At 36.0% G+C, this 21,146-nt stretch overlaps 1 protein-coding gene across 3 annotated transcripts in view; it reads right to left on the reverse strand.

Moving 5' to 3' along the window:
• The window catches only part of LOC110454208 (AP-3 complex subunit beta-2-like), a 54,350-nt gene that overhangs the window by 22,983 nt on the left and 10,221 nt on the right, over positions 1-21,146 (reverse strand). For 2 of the 3 annotated variants that reach the window (XM_021503591.1, XM_021503592.1), the window contains 13 exons: positions 18,603-18,674; positions 17,972-18,034; positions 17,052-17,184; positions 16,341-16,393; positions 14,440-14,457; positions 12,663-12,830; positions 9,726-9,978; positions 9,103-9,321; positions 7,953-8,236; positions 7,059-7,143; positions 6,323-6,456; positions 4,483-4,668; positions 3,236-3,278 (listed from right to left, as the gene is read on the reverse strand). In XM_021503591.1, the coding sequence (XP_021359266.1) occupies positions 3,236-3,278; positions 4,483-4,668; positions 6,323-6,456; positions 7,059-7,143; positions 7,953-8,236; positions 9,103-9,321; positions 9,726-9,978; positions 12,663-12,830; positions 14,440-14,457; positions 16,341-16,393; positions 17,052-17,184; positions 17,972-18,034; positions 18,603-18,674 (1,711 nt within the window). The remainder of the gene's footprint in view (positions 1-3,235; positions 3,279-4,482; positions 4,669-6,322; positions 6,457-7,058; positions 7,144-7,952; positions 8,237-9,102; positions 9,322-9,725; positions 9,979-12,662; positions 12,831-14,439; positions 14,458-16,340; positions 16,394-17,051; positions 17,185-17,971; positions 18,035-18,602; positions 18,675-21,146) is intronic. The other variant, XM_021503593.1, reaches the window with a different exon arrangement.

The following is a 21,146-nucleotide window of genomic DNA, read 5'->3' on the forward strand; positions in this document are numbered from 1 at the left end:
ATAGAAGATACCTGCTGATGAAAATCATTAGCAAAACCAACTTTCTCAATGTTTGCTTCTTACTTATCCTTCCCATAATCATATAAGCTTGGACATAGAGTGACTGTTGCTATTTATTTAACCCTTCCCTGATTGTTCAAGGTATAGTAGCTAGGCTAAATTGAAATAGGCAAAAAATAAATTTCAGCAAAATCGACTCAAGCTTGATATAGCAGACCTATAATCCAAAACACTGTTATATTATATTTTCACAAATATTCAAGTATAACAGTTATATGTAACTTATATACAATATTGATTATTAAGTGGCGTTTAAAGTTCAAAATTTGGTGGGTCCACATCTTCATCGCCAGACAGATCCAATAAACCCACATTTAACACACTCAAATAGAATTATCTCATGTTCAATATCATACACAGGTTTTAGAGGAGCTTCAAGTTCACAATTCAGCGAGTCCACATATACATCGTTCAGATCCTACTTGCCCACAGTTGACATTTCCACCTTTGGCTATTTTGCGTTCTGATTCTCAGTAACATGGTATATAGCTCCAGGTGGCATTGATTAACATAGAGTGTCATTAGTTGCATGGCAACATGAAAAATAGAAATGCTGACAGGCACAACAGAAATACCTGGTAAATACAGAATTGTAATTTTCACAATACGTAACATATTGTCATAAACGGTTTAACCAGCTTGACAATTTAAATATCAGATGGAAACAAACCTCTTGAAACCTGCATTTTTACCATTATATAAGATGCTAAATAAAAAAAATCAGGTTTATGAAAAACTGCCGAATTTTAAACCACCAAACATTAACTTAGCTTTTAGAGCTTAAAATCACCAAATATTATTACCGCTAAAAATTCACCCTATGTGACAGTAGGTAAATATTTTCTTCATACTGAATAACTTACTTAAATTTGAGTCCACTTGTGACAGCCATTTAAGCCATCTTTCATGGGTGAATCAATTATGAATGTTATACCAATGGCTAGCTTTGTGTATCATTTAGTCTAAAGGAGTGTATACTCACGGTATTTGACATAAGGGTGCCCGCTCTAATTCAATGGGCCCCCTGAAATTCTTTTGGAAAAATTATAGTCAAACTTCCATAAATTGAACTTCATCATAGATTCATTTTTCTCCACGTGCCCAGATTTTTTTCTCTGTACAAAACACTACTGATATTACATTAATGAATCAAACTTTTATGAGTCAAATTTCTTGGTGTTTCCAACTACAATCAAGGTCTAATCGTTATTAAAACATTGGAAATTACAACTAATAAATCAAAGCAAAACAGTTACCTGCAGGAGAATATTGAAATGATATCAAAAATTTATTGAATTCAAATTAAATTTCTTGCCTTGTGTTTCAATTTTGTCATGACATATTCCATGGATGTAGAGAGAGCAAGTGAGTGTAACCCCTGGAGTATCATGGAATGGATGGGACATTGGAAACACATATGTTTTTTGGGCAAAATTCACAAAATGATTTCACTCACAGATAGAAAAGTCTTTCAACCATCTTTCATAATGTAGGAATTGAACTATTGTAATTTGGTTTGTTTTTGCTTTACATCCTATTAACAGCTATATATGATCATTTAAGGATGAGCCAGGGTTTGGTGGTGAAGGAAACTGGAGTACCTGGAGAAAAACCAATGACCTGTGGACACGACCTGGTGACACCTAAGATAAGCTTCGAACCTGCAACCAAGTGGTGGAGGGCAAGTGATTGCAGACAATAACACTTAGCAGTGCGGTCCCTGTGAACTTGTGACAACTAGGTATAAGTATTCCATACAGATGAACACAGAATATGAAATTTTGGCACTCCAGAAAAATGATCTGAATGTTTACCTTTTACATGATGCCCAATTAATTAGCATTACTTATCATTCAGAATACATGCAGTTTAAATTCCCGTGTTCAGCAACAGTAAAATTTCAACACAATGCCCATCATTTATATACAGTAAAATCTCAACACAATGCCCATCATTTATATACAGTAAAACCCCAACACAATGCCTTACATTTTATTCGCCCCTTGCTTACTGCCAAAATATTTTTTAATTCTTTTCCTCTTTACTTTAAATATGCTTCATAAATTGTCTTCCTTTTATCTCCAAACCCCTTTATAATGTCAAATTTGGCTGGAGTAAGATCTTCACAGAAATTTTACTGTATTTTGAAATTACAAAAAATTAGTAAAGATTGAATTCATTATATTTACAGAAATTAGCCAAGAACAAAGCATCCGTCTGCGAGTAAATTGATTGAAATCATTGAATGGCCGTAAAAATACAACAGAAAAACAGAAAGTAGAAATTTATTTTCCTGTAGAATGTCTGGGTCCGTATTCAAAATATGAAACCATTCTCATCCTCAAGCTTGGATTTTGTGCTCAAGCTGAATTTCTGGTTCCCATTATAAATTACCAACATAAATAAAAAACACTATTTTGTCAATGATTTGGAAAATTATGAAAGAGACTTAAAGCCAAATACTGTTTTCAATGTTTACATTTGACCTTTTGATTGTTTTGACATGATTTAAGGGAGTTACAAGAAAGTTGGTTTGAGCACAGATTCAATGCTTTCAAGAGCATGAGAACGGTTTCATGAATAGTTTATACATGTACTGGGAAGGCAGAAAATATTTAAAATTGAGCCATGTTCTATATTTTTTCAAACCTTTCCTGGTTGGAGTTTTAATTATCATATGTATACCATTCTGACACAGTGGTGTGATATAGCTCTGTGTGTTTAGCACAAGGGAGATAACCCATTTTTAAACGACTTTCCCTACAAAAAATTGGCAGATACAAAATCTAAAATAACCTGATAGCATTTGAATCTTGACATGCTAATAAGTGCAGGATTCAATTTAGCTCTGATGTTATCATAGGTCAGTATTTGTCAAGATCTTTAATTATAAACATTATTGTTACCAGTAACTGATCCAGGATTGTTGATCTTAGAACAACTTAGAGAAACTGTTATTTGTTCAATTTTATAATGTTCTGTAATTTTACATTATCTGGAACCTTTGATGCAAAGCATCATTGTTAAGTTGTTATCTGTAGTTATTACGTCCTCAAATCTGTTATAATCAATATATATTTATCAATGTTGAGCTCTGTCCCCTGGATGTGACCTGATTAATGACCCCAGTGTAAAATTAAAACAGCGAATAAAAATATGAAAATATGTTACTTACCAATTTCGGGGAAATCATGAATTTCCATTCCAGGCTGTAATTTCTAAAATAAAGCATTACAGAACAGTCACTATATTATAATAGAGTTTATAGACTTAGCTAATGAATTAATTAATTTATGCTAATTTTTTTTCAAATGAACAATTTCCCAAAACATATAATACATTTTAGGTTTTACTCATCCAAAAACTTCAGTGTTCATAAGGTTTCCTATTTCATGCCATGTTTTGCAGCACTAGCATATTGCCTGGCACTAACATTTAGTAACAAGGTATGACATGCACTTATATTTAACACAGTCCAGAGAGTATGAGTACAGTCTTACTCAAACCCATTTTATACATCCACAGATGTGCTTGTGTTTGTGTTGGAGGTTCTATAGGTTGTTTACAGGGTCATACAGCACAACCAGTAAAACGTTTAATCTAATGTAAAGGTATTCTGCTTCTTATGGGTCTGCATTACCAATAGCTCCTTTATAGTGCCATACAACTCAAATCATGCCCAGACCATGTTGTACTCCACTCCAGGCAGGTGGAGTTGAGCCACCACATGAGTAAGTGACCATGGGATGTGGTTGTGTCTTAACTCACTCACCCCTGAAATTTCATAATGAACTATTCCAACCTTTGAATTGAAAGAGTTAAAATGTGTCTTCAGGGGTGAATGAGTTAGACACAACCACATTCCATAGTCTACAGGGTCTGAACCTATAATAACTGTGTATTCAATAGACTAGCACACAGCTGCCAACTGTGCTATGTTTGTGCTATGTGGCTATCAAAATAAAACCTATTACAATATCCTGGAATTGTTGAAATCAGTCATAAAAGTTTGTTGAAAACACAATCACAGGTCTGTTCAAAATATTTAAAATCACATTATTCTGTTATCAATTACTGTAAATTACAATTCCACTTATGAAATAGAAGTGAAGTTACGGATTGCTCAAAATATCATTCAATTAACTGTAATATCAATGGCTGTTAATTACTAAACCACATTTGAAATAAGGTTGAATCATATTCTGAGCAAATCCACCACTTCGTCTCTGGTTAATTATAGATATGGATTTTAAACCTGGAAACAGAAATACATACACAACACTCACTTTATTCTTAACTCATTCACCCCTAAAATTTCATAATGAACCTTTGGATTAGAGGAGTTCAAATGAGTCTTCTGGGGTGAATGAGTTAACTATGATAAACATGATAAACAATTACTTAGATAAGTAAAATACTTACCTTATTATCTATTTTAATCCCAGAAATCGTATTATCACTAGTGTTCACAAATGTCATCTCTATGGAGACCATTTTGGGGGAAAATATTGAAACAGTTCTGGTAAACTTGTAAGAAATAGTTAAACCCTTGCCCGCCATCCTGTTCACGAGTTCATAAACTTTGGATGGAATTGATGATGGATTAAACTGGAAGAAAAAAGAAAAAAAAAATTAAAACTTATTCATCAATAGCAACATGGAGAATAGTATGGACATCTGTTTTCATCAAAATAATATTTCTGGAGTGAAATGGAGACTAATTTACGTTTTTTGTATTTTAAATAAACAGAAAAAGTATTCTATTTTCCAAACATTAACATGACATTAAGGGGAGCATGACACAAACAGGAGCATGACATTAACAGGAATCATTTCATTCAAATACAGTAACATTCAAATTAGTAATTTAGAATAGAATTGATATAATGCATGCAAAGTGTTAGAAAAAAATCTCAATATTTGTACTTTCTGATTAATTGAACAATTTCGATAAAAGAAATGCAATAACGCTATTTGTTTTGGATATATATAAATACACATAAAATTGGGTTTTTTTCATGGTGATCCAGCTTTCAACTACATTTCTCAACGAGATATATCCATTTTTTTGTGAATTGCATTACAAAATTAGGGGATTCAATCTTTTATCTTTTTTGCAAGAAAATATAACATTCAAAGGAATACTGATATTTAATGATATGTCAATTATTGGCATAGAAAATAATATCACTGTCATGCAGATTTGTGTGTTGCATGAAAATGTCAAATTACATGGGTTACATTTCTTTCATGACATTGGATAAAAAAGACTTAACTTGAAATAAAATACATGGTTATTATCCTAATAACTAATGAAGCTTGTAAAACACAAGATTACATGCAACACATGCGCACTTGAAAACAAAGTTTTTGCAAAAGAGACATGGTTGGCAGACAGTCATCTTGGTCCATTTTCGTTTAAACGGTCAAACCGGTCGGACCAAAGTTGTTCGTTTATTAATAAAGTCGGACCTAGTTATCTGATGCTGCTTTCAATGCCTTGCAAGGCCTGCATAAAAATGTGCAGGTCCGCCAGGATTTATACCCCGAAAATGTTACATTTATAAAAGGTCAAACCGGTTGTTCCGCATAAACGAACAGGCCCTTGGTAACACCATTTTCATTAAATTAGAAAATGTTTGTAAAGAATGCATATGCCCCGACTCTTACTTAAATACAATGTATGCTTCCTAGCTGTGCTAAGATACTTAACAAGTGGAAGAAAACTTAAAGTGCATCGTTTTATCACAACAGCTATTATCAGATTTGACAGACATCTTGGATAATGCATCATGTGTAAAACACCCTCCCTGTATACTACCTGAAAGTACTCAAATATTTAACAAAATGGAAGAACACTGAAAGTGATTGACCCTGTTTTATATCAATTCATATTTTAAGATTTGACGGACATCTTGGATAATGCATCATTGGTCCAAACCCTCTCTGTATACTTTCTAGCAGTGTTACTTGACAAAATAGCAGAATTGCAATACCTATTTTCAAATTTGACTAATGCATTATGCATGCAAACCATCCCTGTATGTTTGTTTGTTTGTTCGAGTGGTTTTACGTTCGCTTCACTATTGAGTCGTTCTGCTGTCCAGCAGACGACCCTTGTATGCTCTCCAGCAGTACCAAGCTTAAGACATTACCAAAGTTGAAGAAAATCACAATTCCTGTTTTAAGATTTGACGGACATCTTGGATAATGCATCATGGGTACAAAGCTTCCCTGAATACCCCCTAGCAGTGCTACTTACATTCATGCTGTTACTGGCAGACATGCTAGCACTGCCTAAAGACATGTTAGACATGCTGCCCGCTAGACTGGGGGTCAACAGGTCACCGGCCGGGGTTCCGGTAGAGCTAGCAAACCCGCCCCCTGGTGGTCCAACTGTAGATAAAAGTGGGAGAATCAGGAAGGGAAAACAAACAGGTTTGAGAAATGAATAACAAAACATCAAATTAAGGGAAAGTGTACAAATCTTTTTGGGAAGAATTAATGTCGACACAAAATTTAGGGTGAAATTGACATTCAAGATTAGATTTTTTTCAGGATAAATGTCCTCAATTTGGTTATATTGTGAATATAAAATCCATAACAGTTATAAATATATAATTATCTACATTTAAGAAAGGCCTAAATGTTGAAAGCCAATATTATTTTTAGATTGCATGATATTTTGACAATGATATTTGACTTTTAAACAAATGTCATACAATCCTCAATATTTTTTCGTTTGATTTTCAGGAACTGCTGCAATGTATTGAAGCGAAATTTTGATTCCTTTAAGATAGAAAACTATAATATAACTGTCAGTTTCCACAATGAACTTTTTTTTTAAAGGCTTGGACACTTGCCGAAGCTGGATACAGTATACAACTGAGACACAAAATCAATGAATTGGACTTCCATGGGTTAAAAACACACTAATCAAAATCGAAAGGAATAGAAAAATTAATGTGTAATCATTTTTATTTTTATCGGGAACTCACAATCGTCAAGGTCCAATAATAAATCGTGTGATGGCTTGGCTGGTTCTGCTTTGGTTTTCTTAACAGGTGCAGATTTGGCCTGGTTCTGAAATAAACAATCACTGATCAAGAATCATGTTTCTCTTACCCTGGACAGGTGTATCCGCACTTTTACGGGTGTGAGATTTCCTTGTCTCACCCTAGGGTTGAGACGGGGGTATTCCCCTATTCATAACAATGGTATGACGTCACTTCAACAATGCAACGACGTCACATCAACAATCCATCAATGTCACGTCAACCCTGAATTTAGCATGTAACGTTATCACTACATTGTGTATATGATAAACAGTGGGAGAACAGGGTAAGAGAAAAAGAATCATTCACCCCCTTGTGGGTTATAAGATAAGGGAATCTCAACCCTCGGGGAAAGATTCTTAAGTTGCCAAACACTCGGCAAAGCCTTGTGTTTGGCAACATAAGAATCTTCCCTTCAAGTTGAGATTCCCCTATCTCACCCCCAAGGGGGTGAGAAATTCTAGTATTCTCCTCGAAAGAGGACAATTTTTTTTAACTTCATTATAAAAAAAAAAATTGTGTGAAAACTTCAGTTACAAAAAACTACCTTTACACTAGTGATAAATCAATACCTACTTTGAGTCAGAGTTTTTTGTGTTAACCCCCTGGGCTTATTGCAGAATAAATAATATAAAAGAAAAGAAAAATACAATTCAAAATCAAAACCGAAAAATATTCGGGAAGTAGGAATTAAACCCCTCAGACATCATCTGAACAAATGGAAAAGATATAATGTGAACTGTACTTGAGGAAAAACAATTCCAACAGTTACGTCTTTAGAGGTGGTATCTTCCTTCATCTGAGGTAAAAGCAATCTCTTATTGAAATAATGTGTACCTTTTTAGGTTTAGGTGGTGGTTTCTTGTCGCTGTCATCGCTATCTTCCTCTGAACTTTCTTCCTCAGAGGAGTCCTCCGTTTCATCTTCATCCTCATCCGACAAAACTTTCTTCTGACTTTTACTGACTTTCTTGACAGGAGTGACAACTTCCTCGTCTGAGCTGTCCTCTTCTTCGGAGCTATCCTCATCCTCTTCATCGGAGCTGTCCTCTTCAATATTATCTTCATCCTCCTCTTCATCATCATCTTCATTAGAGCTATCGTCCTCATCGCTGTCATCGTCTGGTAAAGACATTCAAGAAATATGTAAAGTACATGATGTAAATGTATTTAACCCTTTCACCACTGTAGAGCATAATGGACCCCTCCATATCAATGCATGGTAGAGTTTACTAAAGTTACATAGGGGTGAAAGGGTTAAACGATCATGTTGATGGCAATATTTATCAGAATTTTCAACATTATCTGTCATACAAAAAGTGAAGCTCAAAGCCTAAGGTACTTTTGTTTTTATAATTTGATTTCTTTCTTTTTTTTTTACGTAAATTCACAAGAAGGGTGATCATCTTTTACACACATAAACCACATTATCATTAATATTCATTAGACATTTTAAAAAAACTAGAAAATATCTGTAAGACATAAATGCCCCAGCTCATGGATGGGACGGGATGGGACGGGATGGGACGCAACGCGACAGGACGGACATGGGCAACACTATATGCCCCCCCCCCAATTTGATGGCGGGGGCATAACAATATATTGACAATTAAGTGCATTCAATTTCTTGAGAATGAACAGTTTGAAGAATAGCAACTAAATTTCTATTATTAAATATATGATAGACTTATATGCATATGACATATGATATAGTGCATTTCGTAAAGATGAGTCATATGAAGCATAAATATTATTATGATTCTTATATGAACTTTTTTAAAGCATACTATTTTGTCTTGCTAAGAATAAGCCATTCTATGGTGCTTAGACCCAAATGATATTGCCTAGATATGGGAAGTAGATTTTGGAATGAGGTTGCGGGCATGCATCACTGAACATATGTGTTTGGTCTGCCGTCCAGAAATCTATGGTTGCTAACCAATGAAAAACATTGTTACATCACCGCTGTAACAATTTTCCTGATTTACCTTCTGAACTGGACTCCTCTGAATCGGAGTAGAAGGATTTCTTTTCCTTTTCTGGTTTCTTCTTCTTGGAGGGGAACTTGGTTTCCCAGGGCGTGGGGACCTCTATGTTACGTACGCTCGGGTCAGGGGCGTCTTCTGGCCACTCGGGAAGCTCTTGGTACCCCGTGGCCCTTGTGTTGAGGATGTGGGACAGTGTGCCTAGCTGGAACTGGTCCCGGTCTGAAGTATGTGTACAGGTATGAAATATATATAAGGGATGTAATATCTTACTAGTGAGATTAGTGAAAGTAATCCATATTTACACTTGTGTAATCGCACAATGCACCAAAATGACTGTGCGCACATTGTGTATACAAAGTGTACACACCCCACATCGTGTAACGTTGTGCAATCCCACAACTGTACAATGAAATATAGGTTTAGTATACCAGTTATATACCTTTTTTCTAAATCTGACTATGGTCTAGTATCCTATTTATGGAATTTTTTCACCTTTGATATCAAAGCATGAAAATGAAAACCCGAAAGAAGCCGTTTTGATTTTCCTTGCTGTTTTCACCAATTGATTTTTAAAACTACCATCCAAAATATGAAAAAGAGGTTACTTTGTGCCTTAGATTTACCTTTGAACTTTGACTCAAGGACAGGTGCTGGCTTGGTGTGCAGGAATATCTTCTTAGCATACTTGGCTAAGGCGCCACCCTTCTCCCCAGGCAGGATGAGTTGTCGCAGGAAACGGGAGCGGTCACGGATGTCATAGTTCTGGTCGTACTTGGCCAAGTTAAAGACGTACTGACACAAAAGTTTAGTCTGCTTCGCATTGGTGATGCACAACTTTGCGGACAGGTTCAATATTTGTAGCTTGACTATGTCCTCCTGTGTTTAGGTAGAGAACACAAAAACATTTCGTATCATAATCTTTGTTAACATTAAGATTGTTTCCTGGCACTTTTTGGCAATATTTCACTAATCAATAGCTATACAATGCCACAGTACTTTTTTTCAAGTATCAATGCAGTTCTTAACTTTCCTTAAACGCCCCCAGTACAACCAAATTCAAAACACAAAGTGCTGTTGTAACCTTTTACCTGTACTGTCCGTGTCACGTGATGTATGTTACCTGTGGTATACCATGTGCCTGGTAGGTGTAAGGTAAGAGTGTGTGTGTCTGTGTACCCGTACTGTCAGTGTCATGTGATGTATGTTACCTGTGGTATACCATGTACCTTGTAGGTGTAAGGTAGGAGTGTGTGTGTCTGTGTACCTGTACTGTCTGTGTCACGTGATGTATGTTACCTGTGGTATACCATGTACCTTGTAGGTGTAAGGTAGGAGTGTGTGTGTCTGTGTACCCGTACTGTCCGTGTCACGTGAAGTGTGTGTGTCTGTGTACCCGTACTGTCCATGTCACGTGATGTATGTTACCTATGGTATACCATGTACCTGGTAGGTGCAAGGTAGGAGTGTGTGTGTCCGTGTACCTGTACTGGCCGTGTCACGAGATGTATGTTACCTGTGGTATACCATGTAACTGGTAGGTGTAAGGTAGGAGTGTGTGTGGCCGTGTACCTGTACTGTCCGTGTCATGTGATGTATGTTACCTGTGGAATGTATGTACCTGGTAGGTGTAAGGAAAGAGTGTTGTGTCTGTGTACCTGTACTGTCTGGGTTATGTGAGGTATGTTACCTGTGGTATGTATGTACCTAGTAGGTGTAAGGTAAGAGTGTGTGTGTCTCTGTACCCGTACTGTCCGTGTCATGTGATGTATGTTACCTGTGGTATACCATGTCCCTGGTAGGTGTAAGGTAAGAGTGTTGTGTCTGTGTACCTGTACTGTCTGGGTTATGTGATGTATGTTACCTGTGGAATGTATGTACCTGGTAGGTGTAAGGGAAGAGTGTGTGTGTCCGTGTACCTGTTCTGTCTGTGTCAAGTGATGTATGTTTCCTGTGGTATGTATGTACCTGGTAGGTGTCAGGTAAGAGTGTGTGTGTCTGTGTACCTATACTGTCCGTGTCACGTGATGTATGTGACCTGTGGTATGTATGTACCTGGTAGATGTAAGGTAGGAGTGTGTGTGTCCGTGTACCCACACTGTCTGTGTCACGTGATATATGTTAGCTGTGGTATGTATGTACCTGGTAGGTTTAAGGTAGGAGTGTGTGTGTCTGTGTACCCGTACTGTCTGTGTCTAGTGATGTATGTTACCTGTGGTATACAATGAACCTGGAAGGTGTAAGGAAAGAGTGTTGTGTCTGTGTACCTGTACTGTCTGCGTTATGTGATGTATGTTACCTGTGGTATGGATGTACCTGGTAGGTGTAAGGGAAGAGTGTGTGTGTCCGTGTACCTGTACTGGCCGTGTCACGAGATGTATGTTACCTGTGGTATACCATGTAACTGGTAGGTGTAAGGTAGGAGTGTGTATGTCTGTGTACCTGTTCTGTATGTGTCACGTGATGTATGCTACCTGTGGTATGTATGTACCTGGTAGATGTAAGGTAGGAGTGTGTGTGTCCGTGTACCCACGTGATGTATGTTACCTGTGGTACGTATGTACCTGGTAGGTGTAAGGTAAGAGTATGTATGTCTGTGAACCCGTACTGTCTGTGTCACGTGATGTATGGTACCTGTGGTATGTATGTACCTGGTAGATGTAAGGTAGGAGTGTGTGTGTCCGTGTACCCGTACTGTCTGTGTCACGTGCTGTATGTTACCTGTGGCATGTATGTACCTGGTAGGTGTAAGGAAAGAGTGTTGTGTCTGTGTACCTGTACTGTCTGCGTTATGTGATGTATGTTACCTGTGGAATGTATGTACCTGGTAGGTGTAAGGTAGGAGTGTGTGTGTCCGTGTACCCATACTGTCTGTGTCACGTGATATATGTTACCTGTGGTATGTATGTACCTGGTAGGTGTAAGGTAAGAGTGTGTGTGTCTGTGTACCTGTACTGTCCGTGTCACATGATATATGTTACCTGTGGTATACCATGTACCTGGTAGGTGTAAGATAAGAGTGTGTATGTCTGTGTACCTGTACTGTCTGTGTCACATGATATATGTTACCTGTGGTATACCATGTACCTGATAGGTGTAAGGTTAGAGTTTGCGTGCAAGTGCCTTGTTTTGGTTTAATTTGGTCAGTGTCTTTGTGTAAGTTTTACGCGTAAGTCATTTATAATCAGCGGACATTTCACAGTGGACAGAGTCAGACGTGTAGAACGGGGAATTCCAATAATTGTTGTTAGCACACAAATCTACAGTATGTCGTATTGACGACTATCTCATATGTTTCATCTTAAGACCATTGACCTATTGTTGGAACATACTTATTATCAAGGATAGCTTGAATTGTGGATAAAGAAGCGAAACCAACTTTGTTACACTTATAATAATTTCCCAAAAATTGCATTGAGCATGAGACCATATAACCGGGATATATGAAGTTGTAACTAAACTTATATCACTTAATCAACTTAAAGGCAATATGTGTTTAAGGTATATTGACCAATAGATGACAAATCAAAGAAAGATTTTAAACATTTATCCAATGTGCAAACCTCTTCAATGAAAGACTTGGCCATCTTCCTGAGGACGTCTGGGGCTATCTTAGGGACACGCTCGCTGTATTCTCCGATCAGCCAGAGGATGCTTGCCCTCGCCATGGGAACTGTGATGTTGTCCACCATCTTGGCCATGTGTATAATGATATCCTTGTGCTCAGTTGGCTGCAAGGTCAAGGTTTAAAGCCATTACAACTCATCGATTGTGATTGCAAAGACAATCATTTTTGAAGTATCTGTGATGGAACTAGCTGATGTAGTTTGGGAAAATAAGCTAAAATGTGTCTTAAAGGTATATGCATGTGAAGAAATTCATGTAGATATTTTAATTATTTTGAATGCTTAATTAGTGTTTAACTATGTTATCAGGATTATCAGAAATGCATATGATTATGAAAAACTGCAGCTCATAGATTAAAACAGCAACAAGAAAAATCAGAAACTTCATCAAAGTGATTTAGCTTGAAAGTATTCAAAACATCAGGTTCATTGAGCCTATATCATTCTTTTTTGTTGTTGACATTTGTCACAAAATCAGTTTGTTTTCTTTCAATAATCTTTAAGTTAAACTCTTAGGACAAAGAAGCTTCTGATAGGAAATGACTGAAATGGGATTTAAAATTCTAGTCTACAGAATGTGCTACATATGATTATAATCAAAGCCAAATTTGAAAATTCTTTATTTCATTTAAGTATTTGCTTGTTTAAATGCTATATCAAAAAAAAAAGATCTGAGCATGCATTTTTTTAAATTTAATTTCGGAATAAATTTATCAAAATGACTTTAACATGCATCTTACATATTTTTCATCATGTCATTGAAAAATAAATAGAATGGAAACCTCCTCTCATACGAAACGAAAGTTTCTTAAAGCATATGTCTGTAAAAAAAAGAAAACCAAAAATGTCCCCTCAAACTCCATAAAAAACAGTACACCTTGCTGTTCAAAAACATGCGTTATGATTTAAAGATATAGCTTGTAGCAAAACTAAGTACACCAGGGGAAAAACACATGCATTAGCTTTCAGACCATGTCCTCCACTGTTTTTAGCATTTGAACTCTATACTAGGATTTCTTAAAATATGCAAGGTTCAAGAATTGAAATTTGTCTTAAACTTTTTTTTTTAAACTACTATTTATGTTGTGGTTGGACAAAATAGCGATTTTTTTTTTCAAATAAAAAACAACAATAATACATTAAGCTGAAAAAATCCTTCTATATGTCCCTAGCCTTGGCCTTTCACTGTGTCTTGCCTTGTAAAAATGACAAAGAAATCTCACGTAATGGTACATTATGTAACATAATTATAATTCATAATTAACAGTTATCCAATTAAAAGCCAATGCAGCAAGAATGTCTAGAGGTTCATATTCCGTCTTTGCATATTGCAGAGTTATCTTCTCTTGTGAGCAGGTATTGATTGCTACGTCATTGGTTTGTGTGAGAAAATTACGTCGTTTTGATGACGTTGCTCTCACAAACAAATGACGTTACAATCAATACCTGCTCACAAGAGCAGATAACTCTGCAATACGAAAAGACGGAATAGCATAACCGGTGAAATATTTATGTTTGGTGTTTCGATGACTAGTACGCTATGCACTCGGTCACCTTCATCAGTACAAAAAAAACTGTACAAATACTTTTAATGTTATGCAAAGTAACTGAAGCAGGCGAATAGAAAATGATGACTGCCGATGTGGAAAAAAATCTATTGAAAATTGTTCCCACTACCCAACAGATTTTCAAAATTTCGACCAAAAGCCCATACCACTTTCCGTGAGCCATTCTGTGTGATGTGAGTACAGAGGAAAATCAACAAAAGCATAGTGGTTAGTACACAAAGCAAAATAACAGAATAAACAACTCAAACTTATCAATCAGTAGACTCTCGTTTGGCTAGACTCTGTCTCAAATGGCAAGTACCCATCTTTCATAATTAACGGTTATCCAATGAAAAGCAAATGTGGAAAAATGTCTAAAGGGTCATATAGCACAACCGTTAAGTATTTTTGTGAGACGTTTCGTTGACAGGTACAGTATGTACTCTTCCCTTTCATCAGAACGAATGTTGCAAGAATTCTACCGAAATATCGTCTCATTAACTTTTTGAAAAATACATTTGACAAGATTTCACAAATAGATATATACAGAGTCTGTACAAGAGAGATAAGACTGGCACTGCTATATATATATATATACATGAAATAATTAGTATTCAACACGATTTTGATTAACGATTTGTACAAATTGAAGACAGTGTGATGAATTCACCATGGTGATGACATTAATCATTTAAATTAAAACAAAAGGGCAAACATTAATCATTTAAATTAAAACAAAATGACTATACAAGTAAATGCAAGGTTTGGACCTTTTTTTGGCTACCAAATTCATAATAAAATCCTAAAAACTTTTAAATCAATTGTTCTTTAATTTTGAATACTTGTTTGATTCTACATGCACTGGGACAAGATTTATCAGAGTTTTTATGTGTGGTTACCATGGTAACCAGCTGAATTTGCATAAAGGACTATGTATGGTTTGGGCCTGTTTTGGCCCCCAAATGCTTCAAAATTCAAAACCTTTAAATGAACATTGAAATGACTGTTTCTTTTATTTTGAATACTTCCCAATTACTATTGTGAAAATATCTATTTATATTTCTAATTATTGTTGCCATGGTAACAGTTCAAATTTGCATAAATTCGAAAAATTTGAATATTCAGTGAATATTGTGATATTTTGCATTGTTTTTCTCCTAGAAACTATAGAGCGCATGCTTGAACAAACTTAATATCAAAGGATAATGTGTAGGCACCTGTAATACATCTTTAGGAGAAATATATAGTTTGTTTAAGAGTGCGCTCTATGGTAGCTAAGAGAAAAACTAGGGGAAAACCTGGCAGAGAATTGACTGAATAATCAAATTTCAATAATTTATGCAAATATGTCCGTGTTACCATGACAGCCAAAATTCAAAACACAAATAAATATTTACATAATAGCACTGGGGAAGTGTTCAAAATTAAAGAAACAGTCATTTGAAAGTTCTATTGCAGATTTTTAATTTTGATGGATTTGGGGGCCAAAAAAGGCCCAAACCATACATAGTCCTTTGACAATAATTGATTTATGCTTTGTATGTAATTTCCAGTTAGGTTTGAAATGAACAGTAACAAGTTTTGAGTTACAAACATAACGATATATTTTAAATATGTGTTTAAAAATTATTTTGAGCTTTAAAAATAATCATTCACATTATATATCTAGCACTGCTAAGCCATAATTTCAATGAAGATAAAAATAATTGTAGATTTTTCATGAAAATTGGATTTTTTAAAGACCTCATCCAGTGTAATATAAGTGCTTTTTAAATGTCAATAAATAAAACATCAAATTACATAATTATAAAAATGTCCATACACCTCCTTGAAATACATCAGGTATTACCAGGTAGATATTATTTTTTCACTTACAGCCTGAATGTGAAGCCTGCCTCATGCACTTGTGCTTTATTACATTACAGGTAAGTGTGTGCATTGCTAGGTTTATACTGGTAAGGTGGAATATAAACAACGTACCTGCGTTGCTAGGTTACTGGTAAGGTGGAAAATAAACAACGTACCTGCGTTGCTAGGTTACTGGTAAGGTGGAATATAAACAACTTACCTGCATCTGTAGCAGTTTCTTTATAACGACAACGCTTTCAGCCACAACACTTTCTGAAATTTATTAAATCAAGCAAAAATTTACAAATTTTGTACACCAAGAGTCTATTTTCAGTAGTCCTATATTGACACATTAATCTTAAAAACTTATAAACTTTTAATCAAATCTTCAAAACAATGCAGTAGACATCAATGATATGAAAACTTTGAGTTTCACGAAAAAAAAACGAGTCACTCAACACATGCACATAATTATGTGTCTGTGTCTTATTACAAATAGGGAAACCTTACATCATGCTTGAGAATGAGAATGGTTTCATGAATATGGGCCCTGATTTTCTATTAAGATTCGGAAACATTATATATCTCCCACTTCAGGGGTGTAAAATTCCACTTGCCCGATGACCAGGGCTAGATTTTATGTTGGGGCTAAATTTTCAATATTTACTATGAAATTTACTATTTCATTAATACGGGCCCAGGTGAACAGTTATGTGTATTTAAAATATGTCTCGAGGAGAAATCAGCAGATCCTAGTCATAACGTGAGTTTTTGTTCATCTCATGCATAATTATAAACTAGGATTAAAAAACACGTTTTCTTCCTATGTCTTAAAATTAAGAAGTAATTTCATATAGATATAGATCTGTTTCTAACTTCTTTTATCAGGAGTGTCTGAATAATTAGTACTCTACAGATCTACTGAACTCACCATCCCTGTTAGACATAAGGTGAACCAATCCGTTGAGACAGGTATCTGTGATCTCTGCGATGTTACTGGCACAGCGTCCAATAGCTTGAATCGTGGCAGCAGCAAAATCCTTATCATTGCTGGTCACGTAAGTCTGAAAAAATCGACAACTCTATCAGCGAAAAAAAATTAAACCTATGACAAACACAGCATATATATTGTTGTAATAAATATTGGCAAATTAGAAAATTTTCAGGATCGTCTCTTCTCATAAATTAATGTGGGGATAAATACCTCATTAAACAGAAGTGATTTATTATAATTTCAATATCTTGAATTTAATTACTCGAAAAATAAAACATTGCCTTAGCATCTTTTACAAATACATTTTTATCACACTTGGATTAATTTAAGGGCCATTTCTTTGTTAAAATTATAAATATCTAAACAAAGGAATTGCAACTATTTTCTAAAATAGTTCAACACAGTCGCTTTTTACAAAATCTTTAATGCTTTAGATGCGGTACTTGATGATATATTAATATATATTAAGTATTCAGGGGGGTCTACATTGATAACACTATAGTAACTGTAATTCGGAATTGTTAAATTATCCTTTTTAAAGTCTATTATCAAAAGAGAATGATTTTGGGTCAGGGTTGAAAATTTGAACTCGAACAAGAGGTGATGTTTTCGGACATACATTGTCATATGTAAAGTTTCAAGACAATGGGATAAGAGCAAAATAATAAAGGCAAAAATTCCATTTATAGGTTACCTATTTTCTTAAAACTCAAACTAGTACAAGAGGTGGTGTTTGTGAACACATGCATAAATTTTCATTGAATAACAATTAGGGCAATGACATCATCACGGACATGTTTATATGGATGTATGGACCCTATACATAACTAACACTTTGTCACTAGGGCATAACAAACCTGAAGCTCCCGCAATATAGTTGATATATTGGTCTCGGTTGCCAAATTAGTCAAAATCTCCAACTGAAACAAGCAAATATATGTGTATGAATAGCAATATTCTCAACAGAGTACTTTCCAGTACAAGTCAAACTGATCTTAGTTGAATGTAATACTGCACCCTGGGAAAAAAATTTCGCTGCAGTTTAATTAACGCTTTTTCCGCCTTCGGTAATGAGGGGTGAATTTCTCATTGCAGCGAACATTTGTAAACAACACAATACAGATAGTAATCAGATGTGAAGGACTAAATTAATACTGGGCGGATATGGATTTTACCGGCGAAGGGCGAAAGATTGACAGGGCAAAATTTTCCCGGTATACAGTATGTTCTGTTAGGTCTTACAAAATCAGGTAAACACAAAGAGATACAACCATAATATTAAACTACATGATATAGACTGACATTTTTATTATTATTATTAGTAGTAATTTTTTTTTTCAAATTCAATGTCAATCTATATGTTAATTAGCCTGAAGTAATAACTGTACATTCCTGGTTAGTTGCACAACAGGAATTTACAATGCAGTTGTGTATGCATAGAAACTCTTAACCAAGAATATCACAATGTACAATATATCCTTGTCCTACCTTGTGCAGTTTGATATGAGTTGGATCACTGGACCGGATGTAAAAACTCTTCAGGAACGGCTCAAACATCCCCTGTTAAATAGAATCACCAGTAATTTAAATAAGGAACATGTGATTTTTAAAAAAAAAGAAGGAAAATTGCAATTAGCTAACAAGTATTGGTGGAAGGTGTCCCAGTGACCTGGGAAGTCCGTACCAGACTCGGTACAAGTCCATCTCTATAAAGTTAACCCAACAGCACATAAAGTGTATGAATGTTGATGTTTATCTGAGGAATCCATTCACCGAGACTTTTACTCCGTCTCGTCCCGCCTTATCCTCGCCACCCATTAGCTGGTGATAAGTGGATACCAGGGACCTAAATGTCAGTAGCTAGGAGGCATGTGTTGGTATTGATCTCCACAATGGGATCATAGGAACAGCTACTATCAGTTACAACCTTTCACTGTACAAACTCCACTTCATGTTGGAGCACACAAAGTCAAAAACATTTTTTTCTTCTTTTTGAGGTTGTAAAGAATCATCAATTTTGAAGTCTACAAAAACTTATAATGTGTCAAACCAAACATTCTGTCCCAGTATTAAATTACAAAAATTCTAAAAATAGATGATTGTATGATTTTGCTTTAATAACTTCACGAAAAGAAATGATTGTGACTTTAAAGATCATCATTATCGTCTTCACGATCTTCATCATTCTGCAGGAAGGGCGTACGAATTGTACTTGCCGCCCCCAATTGCATGATCGTAAGAGGTGACTAAATTTGGGACTCTATCGTTTCTCTTCTTTCTAAATAACTTTCTTCTTCCTAATGTCTCCCTTGACAATACCTCACTTTTGGCCATTTGTTGAGCGTTCGCCCCTGTGAGGAAGGCTTTGTGTTCTGTCCCATGGCCGAGACATACCAAAGTCTTTAAAAATGGTAGTTTCTACTCCTGTGCTTAACGCTCAGCAAACAAGGAGTGGGACGACTGGTTCGCCTGTATTCAGTATAATGAGACCGGGTGGGGCGTGCTGCTGGGTGTCTTCGGCAGTATGTTTCAGTGAGGTAACACTATAAAGTCGGCATCAGTTCCGCGCTATCACAAGGAGACAAACACGAGCATATTGCAGCCTCCCAAAATACACACGCATACACTACACGCACGCATCTTGCACACAGGGGAGGACTTTTTAATAGGACATTAAACAAAATAACCAAACTAAACCATACTTCATCATACCAGTAAGGGGGAAGGGGAAAAAATGTTGTATAAATGGTGGGTCTGGCCCCCCTGGGGACTGAGCCCAATAGGAGAAATATAGCAAATTCTTAAAAATCCTTCTTCTGTAGGAATGACAGGATTTATTCCATATTTGGGTGAAGGGGTACCAATTGTGTATACACCATGGGTCTGACCCCCCAGGGGGCTAAGGGACGGGGCCCAATAGGGGATACATAGCAAATTATTCTTTAAAATCCTTCTTTTTCTGTAGGAATGAAAATATTTGGTCCATATTTGGTGTGAAGCATCCTTTGGTAAAGGGGAATCAATTTTGTATAAACGGTGGGTGTGGTCTCCCAGGGGGCAGAAGGATGGGGTCCAATAGGAGAAATAGAGGTAAAACCTTTAAAATCCTTCTTCGACCATCGTGATTAAGGGATTTTCTCCTGTTTTAGTCTGGAGCATCGTTTGGCCAAGGAGACTCAATTTTGTATAAATGGTGGGTATGACCCCCACCCCCCTAGGGTCATAGGGGTAGGGTTCTGTTTGAAATTTGATATATCTCAAGTACTGGATGTACTTACAGCACCTACCATGGAGTGCTATATCTTTATTTCATACCAATTATTTTAAACATATTCAGGTGAGCGATACAGGCCCTCTGGGCCTCTTTTTTATTTTATTTTTTAAATTTTTGTTTTTAATGAAATAGTGATTAACTCATTACTGGTGGGAGACTATATTGCTTTACATTAGTAAGCCTTTAGCTTTCAATTCTGGTTTATATAGGAGGAGCAGGGTGTTTAAAGTTAGCCTTTGGCTTACAGTTCTAGTTGTATAGCTTCTGACCTTCAAAGATTGTCCAGGTAATTCATTCAGGTCCCAGGGCACTTCATAGAACTTAACAACATTAAGCTACAGACAAAGTACACCCTTTTCTCTGAATGAGAAATGCTTTTTAGCCCACCATCATCTGATGGTGGGCTATTCAAATCACCCTGCATCCGTGGTCCATCGTCTGTCCGTTGTCCGTCGTCCGTCCTTAAACAATTCTTGTTAACAGTATTTCTCAAGAAGTAGCAGAGGGATCTTTCTCAAATTTTATATGTAGGTTCCCCTTGGTCCTTAGCTGTGCAGGGCAACTTTTGAAACTTTTGACAGGCAGCCATCTTGGATTTTGATAGTGAAAGTTTGTTATCGCTATTTCTCAAGAAGTACTTGAGGGATCTTTCTCAAATTTAAGATGATCTGCAGGAAGGGCGTACAAATTGTACTTGCCGCCCCCAATTGCATGATCGTAAGAGGTGACTAAATTTGGGACTCTATCGTTTCTGATGT

This window comes from Mizuhopecten yessoensis, unplaced genomic scaffold (assembly GCF_002113885.1).
Source record: "Mizuhopecten yessoensis strain PY_sf001 unplaced genomic scaffold, ASM211388v2 scaffold7725, whole genome shotgun sequence".
NCBI lineage: Eukaryota > Metazoa > Mollusca > Bivalvia > Pectinida > Pectinidae > Mizuhopecten > Mizuhopecten yessoensis.